Source organism: Oncorhynchus clarkii, chromosome 9 (assembly GCF_045791955.1).
Source record: "Oncorhynchus clarkii lewisi isolate Uvic-CL-2024 chromosome 9, UVic_Ocla_1.0, whole genome shotgun sequence".
NCBI lineage: Eukaryota > Metazoa > Chordata > Actinopteri > Salmoniformes > Salmonidae > Oncorhynchus > Oncorhynchus clarkii.
In genome coordinates, this window is record NC_092155.1 from 44,394,256 (window position 1) to 44,406,760 (window position 12,505).

Sequence of the window (12,505 nt, forward strand, 5' to 3'; positions counted from 1 at the left end):
CCATTCCGTAGGCTACCTCACGATTCTCAATTTCATCTTGTCTTTACATCTGATATTTTAGGCCTATGTGTGCAATTCGTTTTGATAGGCTTCAGTAGGCTATAGTTTAGGTGTAGCCTACAATACAGCTGCATTTCGGATACACTTTACACTTGTATGTCGTAGTGGAGACCAATATCTATCTTGAGTTATTAAGCTTTATGAAACAACAGTTGTTGATGTGTATGGATGTATTTCTGATACATTTTGTACATTTTAATGTTGCAGTAATAGGACCTATAGACCTACAGTAGCAGTAGGAAATGTATTAATATTCTGTCTAGTGCTTTACTGTTTGAGGTGGCAAGAGAAGAAGGATGATTTTGATAGCTGGCACTGGTCCGAATGACTCGACTGCCCCTACATGGAGAGAAAGAGAACTGCAGGTTTTCAGTGAACGTATCTAAATCACAAGGCTTCTTCGAATTTCCAGCTGGCAGGAACAAATTTTGCTACGAAAGAGTGATCAAATTAACATCTGACATCTGTAAGTGACAGTCTGGCTGATATACTGGAGATACTCTGGTACTGTATGTACTTTACTCCAGCAGTTTCTTGAGAAAGTTACTTGAGGCATTACTGAAGCCTGCTCTGTAAATAAAAATGTGTATTACTGTGTGTGTGTGTACTTATATTTGTGTGTATGTGTGTGTGTGCGTGTGTGTGTGTCTGTGATTTGGGAGGTTTAAGGCCAATCCTGGAGCCTCTACGGGATACCTGAGCACATGAGCACTATAAATAGCTTTGTAGATTAAGATTACATCAGTCTAAAGGTGTGCAGGACAGTAAGGTAGCTGCTAGTGGATCCAGTATCTTTGATATTTTGTTAGGGCTTGTAGTCACCTCCACGGTCTGCGGTGGAAAGTCACCATCTATTGTAGTGAATTACAGTTTCAAAATTCAATTAACTTTCCCAAATTTACCAGGTTTTCCTGAGATCCATGTTGGAGGATTCCCGTATTTCAATCTTATTCCAGGAAGTCACCAACTGGGAATTTTGGGAAAGGTTTACCATTGCAATCATTCCACTTCTGGTGTGTCCATTACACGTGGCAGAGGTAACGAGGATCATTGTCACGTTTGCAGGATTAAGGTGGCTACAGGAGTTGTGCAACTAATAATAACAAAGAGATCATTCACTCTGACTACTCTCTTCTTCACGTTTTCTTTATGGCAAATTTACCTCACACCTCCTTCAAACTACACTAGTACACTAGAAAAGTAGTATCACCAGATAAAAATGTTGTGGGGTATAAGTCAAAGTCAGGTAAAAAAAAACTAAAACAATGATGTGCTCACATCCAACAAACCACTGCAGGGGGCGAATAGTGATGCCATAGGGAAAAATATGCTTTCCATAGTCAGAGACCCAGGGCATATTCTTTGGGCAATAAACTCTGCCTTACTCACACCTGTATCAATGACACTCTTGAGTTATGTGTGTCAACATGAAGTCCTGTAATGAACAATCTTGCATCGTGTATCTCTGCCCCCCTCTGCTGGTCAAAAGCTGGCTTCTGTAAGAAGGTTTTTATTTACCTGTTCTTTAGAATACGGCCGAATACTGAGTGGCTGCGGATCCAACTTTTATGGACCCCTCTTCCCGACACTAAAGGTCCTGAAAGGTCTGCGCATGTGCAGATTCTCTACTTTACACACAGTCTCTGCTCTACTTGTAGAGAACAGGCTACTCTGGCGAATGTTGCTCATTTAATAAAGTTAGATTAAAGCTGAATCCATTTCCGCAAGATCACAATGATCGTATTCTTCATAACAAAATAGAATATAACAACATAATAAACTCAGCAAAAAAAGAAACACCCCTTTTTCAGGACCCTGTCTTTCAAAGATAATTAGTAAAAATCCAAATAACTTCACAGATCTTCATTGTAAAGGGTTTAAACACTGTTTCCCATGCTTGTTCAATGAACCATAAACAATCAATGAACATGCACCTGTGGAACAGTCGTTAAGACACTAACAGCTTACAGACGGTAAGAAATTAAGATCACAGTTATGAAAATGTAGGACACTAAAGAGGCCTTTCTACTGATTCTGAAAAACACCAAAAGAAAGATGCCCAGGGTCCCTGCTCATCTGCGTGAACGTACCTTAGGCATGCTGCAAAGAGGCATGAGGACTGCAGATGTGGCCAGGGCAATAAATTGCAATGTCCGTACTGTGAGACGCCTAACACAGCGCCACAGGGAGACAGGACGGACAGCTGATCATCCTTGCAGTGGCAGACCACGTGTAACAACACCTGCACAGGATCGGTACATCCGAACATCACACCTGGGGGACAGGTACAGGATGGCAACAACAACTACCTGAATTACACCAGGAACACACAATCCCGCCATCTGTACTCAGACTGTCCGCAATAGGCTGAGAGGCTAGACTGAGGGCTTGTAGGCCTGTTGTAAGGCAGGTCCTCACCAGACATCACCGGCAACAATGTCGCCTATGGGCACAAACCCATGTCGCTGGACCAGCAGGACTGGCAAAAAGTGCTCTTCACTGACAAGTCGCAGTTTTGTCTCGCCAGTGGTGATGGTTGGATTCGCGTTTATCGTCGAAGGAATGAGCGTTACACCGAGGCCTGTACTCTGGAGCGGGATAGATTTGGAGGTGGAGGGTCCGTCATGGTCTGGGGCAGTGTGTCACAGCATCATCAAACTGAGCTTATTGTCATTGCAGGCCATCTCAACGCTGTGCATTACAGGGAAGACATTCTTCTCCCTCATGTGGTACCCTTCCTGCAGGCTCATCCTGACATGACACTCCAACATAACAATGCCACCAGGCATACTGCTCGTTCTGTGCGTGATTATCAGTGTTCTGCCATGGCCAGCGAAGAGCCCAGATCTCAATCCCATTGAGCACGTCTGGGACCTGTTGGATCGGAGGGTGAGGGCTAGGGCCATTCCCCCCAGAAATGTCCGGGATCTTGCCTTGGTGGAAGGTGCCTTGGTGGAAGAGTGGGGTAACATCTCACAGCAAGAACTGGCAAATCTGGTGCAGTCCATGAGAAGGAGATGGACTGCAGTACTTAATGCAGCTGGTGCCCACACCAGATATTGACTGTTTCTTTTGATTTTGCCCCCCCCCCTTTGTTCAGGAACACATTATTCAATTTCTGTTAGTCACCTGTCTGTTGAACTTGTTCAGTTTATATCTCAGTTGTTGAATTTTGTTTTGTTCCTACAAATATTTACACATGTTAAGTTTGCTGAAAATAAACGCAGTTGGCAGTGAGAGGATGTTTCTCTTTTTGCTGAGTTTATAACATTACTGTAACACAAAAAGGAAATATGTAATTTCTTGAGAACTCAACAGCTTGCGCCAATAGGCAAAATATGTGCTTTGAATGAAACTAAAATTAATGCAAATAAGTTAGAAATGGTGCTACTAATGCACATGACGGCACAAACACGTCTCGTAAAAAGTAAATATGTTTTTGTTTGGTTATCTTTTGGAAATTGTAGAAGTAAAACATTTTCCTTCTTCAGAAGTTCCAGCTAGGCAGGCTAACAAGCGAATTCATTTGCTAGCTATCATACAGTAGGCGTATATTAATAATATAAGAAGACATGCCCTGGAGTAAACATAATTGTACACTCGCAAAGCCGACTAAAAATGTTGCAAACGTCTCTTGCTTGGCTAATCATTTGGACTACCCTCCAAGATGGCCATTCCCCCAAGGGCATAAGACAAGGGTGGGTCTTTTAAGTGTTTGGACCGCATCCCTGGTATCGTAGCGTCGGAGATGACTAGGAACTTTGTTCAGGTGCACAGATGTTTCGTCACTGATCATTTGGATAAATCATGATTTCGCAGGTGTTCGCATCTTTCCAATTTCGGAAGGGGAGGGGACATTTAACCCATTTGTTTTAGATACAGCCCTGGCTTCCGATCCACATCCTAGTAAATATTTTTTTCTATCATGTCGCCGCGCAGAACTTAATTTAGCATCTGATGCAATTACGCAAGATTTTAGTTCAGGTTCCGAGATTACAATATCTATAATTTCACTCTATGGTTGGTAATTCACTATGAATTGAATTGTGAGTGTATGTATGTATGATAATGATATTATTTAAAGGGGCAATCTGCAGTTTGTACAGACATTTTTTTACTTATAAATTAACGATATGTACCCATTGATTCTTGAAGAATATCATTTATAAATGCCTCATGAGCATAATTCAACTGTCGTACCCCATCAGAACCCAAAATATAAGCTTGTTTTATGCCAATGTTTTTTAACAAAGTAAATGTAAACAAACTTTAGCTACATGGTTGAAACTACAATTTTGATATCCTGGATGGTCAGTCCTTGCATCCATAACTCTGTCTATGAATTTGAGGGTGATTACATTTCTCCAGCCCCATCCCTCAGCTTTTAAAATGTTTTATTTGAGTTTTACCCCTTTTTCGGGATATCCAATTGATAGTTACAGTCTTGTCCCATCGATGCAACTCCCATACTGACTCGGGAGAGGCGAATGTCGAGAGCCACGCATCCTCCGAAACAGGACCCTGCCAAGCCACACTGCTTCTTGACACACTGCTCGCTTAACCCTGAAACCAGCCGCACCAATGTGTGGCAGGAAACACCGTACAACTGGCGACCGCATTCAGCTTGCAGGTGCCCAGCTCACCACAAGGAGTTGCTAGAGCGCAATGGGACAAGGACATCCGGCCGACCAAGCCCTACCCTAACCTGGACGACGCTGCGCCTCATGGGTCGAACCCACTTGGGAGGCCCATCACTCAGCTTTTGCCCGGGGAGGATGCTTTGTTATTGTTTGCTGCTGATTGCAGCTTTAATGTCTCCAGCAACCTTCAATGATGAATATAGTTAATGTATGTTCTTCATGTTGTGATATGTTGTATTGTACCTTAGATCATTGAAGGCTTTTTGAATGACACGTGGAACAACAGGTACTCTGAGCCCATCCCTGCCACATCCCTGACCACCCTGTGGTCCATCTCCGTGGCCATCTTCTCTGTCGGGGGCATCTTCGGCTCCTTCTCCGTGGGCCTCTTTGTCAACCGCCTGGGCAGGTAAATCTGCTCTGTTAGTGTTATATTTTAGACTGGTCTTTACGTTAAAAGGGTGTGGTAATCATGGGTCATTTTGTTTTTTTGTGCTGTCCTATGCACCTTAACAGCAGTATAGCATTTTTGTGCCTTTAGGAAGAAGTTAAGAAGCCAGCCATATTTTTAAATGGACCTCTCTGTGAATTATTTGCAGGAGGAACTCGATGCTCATCGCCAATGTGCTAGCATTCATTGCCGCCGGGTTCATGGGCTTCTCCAAGCTGGCGGTGTCGTGGGAGATGCTGATCATTGGCCGCTTCATCGTGGGACTTTACTCCGGCCTGTCCACTGGCTTCGTGCCCATGTACGTGGGGGAGATCGCGCCCACTTCGCTCCGTGGGGCGCTGGGCACTCTGCACCAGCTGGGAATCGTCATTGGAATCCTCATGGCACAGGTAGGCACTGTCCGTTGGGTGACTTTCAGTTTCACCTGATCCAATATCAGCGATTACTAGAGATGACAATCCAAATGTGGCACAGGACAACTGGACAAATATAGCAATGACGAGAAGACAAATGTTCAAGTAATATTTGCTGCCCTCAGGTGTGATCTTTTTGTTATCTTTTTCAACGCTAGTGATACAGCACAATCATCTGGACAAATATATTCTTTCCACCAACATACCGTTCCCAAGTAACTTCACCACAGTGCATTTCCATGGTAGTTTAACTTTCATTAACAGTGTTACAGTGTACGAACATATTGTTACTTACAGGTGTTTGGGATGGAGTCGATCATGGGGAACTCCACTATGTGGCCCTTCCTGCTGGGCCTCACTTTCATCCCGGCCGTGTTGCAGTGTATCCTGCTGCCCTTCTGCCCCGAGAGCCCTCGCTTCCTCCTCATCAACTGCAACGAGGAGCTCAAGGCCAGGGAAGGTAAGCCTCTGACCATCTACTGCTACACCTTCACTCCCTCAAACATGGAACCCTCCCGACTGAGGACCTATTCCCATGGAGAGCAGGAGAGCTCCTGGGTGTGTAGGCTTTTGTTCCAGCCCTGCTCTAACACACCATTCAACTAATCAAGGTCCTGACAAGCAGCTTATTAGTAGAATCTGGGGTGTTAAAGTAGGGCTGGAACAAACGCCTGCACATCCAGTAGCTCTCCAGGAGGAGGGTCGGCCACCAGTCATGCATCTTGGTACCAGCTGAATGGAGTCCTGAGTGTGGTGTGGATTTGCATGCAGTGCTGGAGAAGCTGCGAGGCACTGAGGAGGTGGGCGCCGACATGCAGGAGATGAAGGAGGAGGCCAGGCAGATGATGAGGGAGAAGAAAGTGACCATCCTGGAGCTATTCCGCTCGCCACTCTACCGCCAGCCCATCTTCATCGCCATCATGCTCCAGCTCTCCCAGCAGCTGTCTGGCATCAACGCTGTGAGTGTAGGACACTCTGGGAGACACACACTGACTTGTGAATACACATGCATGCATGCACATACATGCTAACTCATGCACACACATGTGCACACACACTTCAAACTACATGATCCACTAAATTATGACAATTTTGTGCAGGTTTTCTACTACTCCACCAGGATCTTTGAGAAGGCGGGGGTTTCTCAGCCAGTCTATGCTACCATTGGGGCTGGGGTAGTCAATACAGCCTTCACTGTTGTGTCTGTAAGTCAGAAAAAAATACATTTAATTATATTTAATTTCATAAAATGTATAGCTGCGGCAGCCTATTAGATGATCTGGAGGCGTGGCTTCTTGGAGGCGTGGCCTTGGTTTGAGCTCGTTGGGCCACCCATGGGAGAACGTGTCATAATATTAATATGAAAAGACATTTGAAAATATATTTACTAAATGTATCACTAAATACATGTGGAAACATTATTTAATGTATTTCAGAATGTATTTTAGAATACATTAAATACATTTTCCAATGCATGAGTGTACAAAACATTAAGGACACCTTCCTAATATTGAGTTGTGGAATACAGGTGAAAGCTATGGTCCCTTATTGATGTCACTTGTTAAATCTACTTCAATCAGTGTAGATGAAGGGGAAGAAACAGTTTAAAGAAGGATTTTTAAGCCTTGAGACAATTGAGACATGGATTGTGTAGGTGTCCAATTCAGAGGGTGAATGGACAAAAAAAATATTTAAGGGCTTTTGAACGGGGTATGGTAGTAGGTGCCAGGCGATGCTGCTGGATTTTTCATGCTCAACAGTTTCCCGTGTGTATCAAGAATGATCCACCACCCAAAGGACATCCAGCCAACTTTACACAACTGTGGGAAGCATTGGAGTCAACATGGGCCAGTATACCTGTGGAATCCTTTTGACACCTTGTAGAGTCCATGGCCTGACGAATTGAGGCTGTTCTGAGGGAAAAAGGGGGTGCAACTGGACTCAATATTACGAAGGTGTTCTTAATGTTTTGTTCACTCAGTGTATATTGTGATATACATTTTACATACGTTTATATATCAATTTTAAATACATTATCCCCCAAAAATGTATACAAAATATATTTTAAATGTTTGTTTTTTCTAGTATGGGTGGAAAATAAAACAGACTAATGTGTCTTTGAAATGTAGCCACTCCCCACTCCCCAACCCCCAGTAACACCACCTTTCTTCTCCTCTTCCTCGCTCTCTTTATATAGCTATTCATTGTGGAGCGTGCTGGGCGAAGATCCCTTCACCTCACTGGGTTACTGGGGATGGCCTTCTCAGCGGTCCTGATGACAGTTGCCATGGCACTGCTGGTATGTATAATGGTGCACTAAAGGAACATAAAAAATGGATATGCTTATATTATATTTTATGTACACGGCTACTTCAACCAGACTCGTCTACTGATGTGTCTTGCCTCAGGACCAACTGCCATGGATGTCGTACGTTAGCATCGTGGCCATCTTCAGCTTCGTGGCCTTCTTTGAGATTGGCCCAGGCCCCATCCCATGGTTCATTGTGGCTGAGCTCTTCAGCCAAGGTCCTCGGCCCTCTGCCTTTGCCGTGGCTGGATTCTCCAACTGGTCAGCTAACTTTATAGTGGGCATGACCTTCCAATACGTTGAGGTAAGGAGACAGAAACCATTACTATTGCATTAATGGCTCATTTTCATATTATATGGAATTAATATACATTGATAGTATATATTATTATATATATTATATAGTTCTATAATAGCATTTATGACTTCCACTTTCAATTTGGAAATTGTGAAAATAATGTAACTTTTCTGTATTCTCTGTAGCAACTGTGTGGCCCCTACGTCTTCATCATCTTCACCGTGCTGTTGCTGGGCTTCTTCGTCTTCACCTACTTCATGGTGCCCGAAACCAAGGGACGATCATTTGACGAGATCGCCGCTGGCTTCCGCCATGATGCCGGAGAGGCAGGGGAGAAGTATGCGCCTGACGAGATGAACAGCCTGGGGGGAGCCGACTCCCAGCTCTAAGCCCTCCGACAACACCGATACATACATACAGTTGAAGTCGGAAGTTTACATACCCTTAGGTTGGAGTCATTAAAACTAGTTTTTCAACCACTCCACAAATGTCTTGTTAACTATAGTTTTGGCAAGTTGGTTAGGACATCTACTTTGTGCATGACACAAGTCATTTTTCCAACAATTGTTTACAGACAGATTATTTCACTTATAATTCCCTGTATCACAATTCCAGTGGGTCAGAAGTTTACTAAGTTGACTGTGCCTTTAAACAGCTTGAAAAATTCCATAAAATTATGTCATGGCTTTAGAAGCTTCTGATAGGCTAATTGACATCATTTGAGTCAATTGGAGCTGTACCCGTGGATGTATTTCAAGGCCTACCTTCAAATTCAGTGCTTCTTTGCCTGACATCATGGGAAAATCTAAAGAAATCAGCCAAGACCTGAGGAAAAAAGTCTGGTTCATCCTTGGGAGCAATTTCCAAACGCCTGAAGGTACCACATTCATCTGTACAAACAATAGTACGCTGCCGTCATACCGCTCAGGAAGGAGACGCGTTTTGTCTCCTAGAGATGGACGTATTTGGGTGCGAAAAGTGCAAATCAATCCCAGAACAACAGCAAGGGACCTTGTGAAGATGCTGGAGGAAACAGGTACAAAAGTATCTAGTAAAACGAGTCCTATATCGACATAACCTGAAAGGCCGCTCAGCAAGGAAGAAGCCACTGCTCCAAAACCGACATAAATAAGCCAGACTACGATTCACAACTGCAGATAGGGACAAAGATCATACTTTTTGGAGAAATGTCCTCTGGTCTGATGAAACAAAAATAGAACTGTTTGGCTATAATGACCATTGTTATGTTTGGAGGAAAAAGGGGGAGGCTTGCAAGCTGATTAACACCATCCCAACTGTGAAGCACTGGGGTGGCAGCATCATGTTGTGGGGGTGCTTTGCTGCAGGAGGGACTGGTGCACTTCACAAAATAGATGGCATCATGAGAGAGGAAAATTATGTGGAAATATTGAAGCAACATCTAAAGGCATCAGTCAGGAAGTTAAAGCTTGGTTGCAAATTAGTCTTCCAAATGGACAATGACCCCAGGCATATTTCCAAAGTTGTGGCAAAATGACTTAAGGACAACAACGTCAAGGTATTGGAGTGGTCATCACAAAGCCCTGACCTTAATCCTATAGAAAATTTGTGAGCAGAACTGAAAAAGTGTGTGCGAGCAGGGAGGCCTATAAACCTGGCTCAGTTACACCAGCTCTGTCAGGAAGAATGGGCCAAAATTCACCCAACTTATTGTGGGAAGCTTGTGGAAGGCTACCTGAAACATTTCACCCAAGTTAAACCATTTAAAGGCAATGCTACCAAATAATAATTGAGTGTATGTAAACTTCTGACCCATTGGGAATGTGATGAAAGAAATAAAAGCTGGAAAAAATAATTATCTCTACTATTATTCTGACATTTCAAATTCTTAAAATAAAGTGGTGATCCTAACTGACCTAAGACAGGGAATTCTTACTAGGATTAGATGTCAGGAATTGTGAAAAAACTGAGTTTAAAAGTATTTGGCTAAGGTGTATGTAAACTTCTGACTTCAACTGTACATAGATAGATAGATAGATAGATAGATTGATTTTATTTGACAATGTAAAACAATATACAACCACAAATGTGGATAATGCATTTAAAATCATCAAGCATGACACGAGACATGTTTTACGATCTATTTCCATTATAGTCCTCTTAAATAAATGGTTCAAAAATGTACAAACATAAACATACTAGGCATACTTGGCTTACACATATAACACATGACATAACAGGCATAGTTGGCTTACACATATAGCTAACACATAACAAATCAAAGGATAGGAGACATTGTCATAGCCATAGAGCAGGACTCCCTCAACAGATCAGCGATCTCAGGCTCCTAAAATGAGATGATGGTTTGATGATGATGACGCAGTTGATGCCAGATGATGGTGATGAAGTTGGCTTGCCGGCTCTGATATATTATACAAGGGGGTGTTCACAGGGTATCCTTTTCAAATGAATTATTGGGTATTAAAGCGTCTTGTTACTACAGTATTATCTATCATATACACCGAAGACTAAGCTTCACAGTTAATAAGTACACTCTTAGAAAAAAAAGTTGCTATCTAGAACCTAAAAGTGTTCTTCAGCTGTCCCCATAGGATAACCCTTTGAAGATAAATATTTTTGGTTCCATGTAAAACCATTTCCACAGAGGGTTCTGTACTCCCAAAAGGGTTCTACCTGGAACCAAAAAGGGGTTATACCTGGAACCAAAAACATTTATCTTATGGGGAAAGCCGAAGAATCCTTTCGGAATCCTTTTTTTCGAAGAGTGTAGGACAATGATGTCAGCAAATTTGAATATATACTTTTATATTAGCAAATTTCGCATACACCTCCACTTGAACCTATGGATTTTAGAGGGCGACTCTACAGAAGGGGATTCGTAGTCTGTCAATCAGTTAAGGCAAGACATTTAGGAATTTACTGATTTTTATCCTTGTCTTGTTTGAACAATACATTGTAATGTAATGGTGTGTGTGTGTGTGTGTGTGTGTGTGTGTGTGTGTGTGTGTGTGTGTGTGTGTGTGTGTGTGTGTGTGTGTGTGTGTGTGCGTGCGTGCGTGTGTGCGTGCGTGCGTGCGTGTGTGCGTGCGTTTGTACACACCACAAGTCACTGCTTTATGCATAGTGACTTTTTCTTTAGTATTGGACACATGCTGTAAATAATATACAAAATAGATCATTGTAGTTGTATAACCAGAATAAGAGTAAAATACCATGTAAGCTCTAACTTGTCAGTTACAGAGTTCTGTATCATTTTACAAAACAAATGATTTATTAGTGAGCTGTACAATTCTATTGTGTAGCCTACCAAAAAGAAAACGCTAATCTGTGTGTAGTGCCTAGGGTGATGGGGAAGTAGGCAGCAGAAGGAGATCTTTTGTGTTTTCTTTATCTTTTATGTTAAAACAAAGTGCCACGACTGCTCTACTGACAGCTCTTCCCCTTTTTTTATGAGGTATTGTATGGTAGCTGGATATTTTGCTCAATAAAAACAAGCTGCACGCAGAGAACCACTTTCATGGGTGTGTCTTTTCTGTTCTTTGTTCAACACATCCAAACAGAGAGTTGAAAGTTACCCAAATTATTTGAATATAGTTACTTATGAAATGATAATTTTCTAGTATCATTTTGACATATATACAAAAGTATGTGGACACCCCTTCAAATGAGTGGATTCGGCTAGTTCAGCCACACCCGTTGCTGACAGGTGTATAAAATCAAAGCACACAGCCATGCAATATCCATAGACACATATTTGCAGGAGTATGCCTGAAATGAAGAGCTCAGTGACATTCAATGTGGCATCGATGCCACATTTCCAACAAGTCAGTTCATCAAATTTCTGCCCTGCTAGAGCAGCCCCCGTCAACTGTATGTGCTGTTACTGTGAAGTGGAAACATCTAGGAGCAACAATGGCTCAGCCGTGAAGTGGTAGGCCACACAAGCTCACAGCACGGAACCTCCAAGCGCTGAAGCACATAGTGCGCAAAAATTGTCCTCGACTCACTACATAGTTCCAAACTGCCTCTGGAAGCAATGTCAGCACAATAACTTTTCGTCGGGAGCTTCATGAAATGGGTTTCCATGGCCAAGCAGCTGCACACAAGCCTAAGATCACCATGTGCAATACCAAGCGATGGCTGGAGTGGTGTAAAGCTCACCGCCATTGGACTCTGGAGCAGTGGAAACGTGTTCTCTGGAGTGATGAATCATGCTTCACCATCTGGCAGTCCGATGGACTAAACTGGGTTTGGCGGATGCCAAGAGAACGCTACCTGTCCAAATGCGTATTGCTAACTGTAAAGTTTGGTGGTGGAGGAGGAATAATGGTCTGA

At 42.9% G+C, this 12,505-nt stretch overlaps 1 protein-coding gene across 1 annotated transcript in view; it reads left to right on the plus strand.

Moving 5' to 3' along the window:
• LOC139416386 (solute carrier family 2, facilitated glucose transporter member 1-like) overlaps window positions 1–10,186 on the plus strand; it is a 43,105-nt gene extending 32,919 nt beyond the window's left edge. Inside the window, exons 3-10 of the mRNA XM_071164952.1 lie at window positions 4,949–5,109; window positions 5,300–5,540; window positions 5,862–6,024; window positions 6,336–6,523; window positions 6,665–6,769; window positions 7,762–7,863; window positions 7,973–8,176; window positions 8,356–10,186. Of these exons, the coding sequence (XP_071021053.1) occupies window positions 4,949–5,109; window positions 5,300–5,540; window positions 5,862–6,024; window positions 6,336–6,523; window positions 6,665–6,769; window positions 7,762–7,863; window positions 7,973–8,176; window positions 8,356–8,559 (1,368 nt within the window). The 3' untranslated portion in view covers window positions 8,560–10,186. The remainder of the gene's footprint in view (window positions 1–4,948; window positions 5,110–5,299; window positions 5,541–5,861; window positions 6,025–6,335; window positions 6,524–6,664; window positions 6,770–7,761; window positions 7,864–7,972; window positions 8,177–8,355) is intronic.
• The last annotated feature ends 2,319 nt before the right edge of the window (window positions 10,187–12,505 follow it).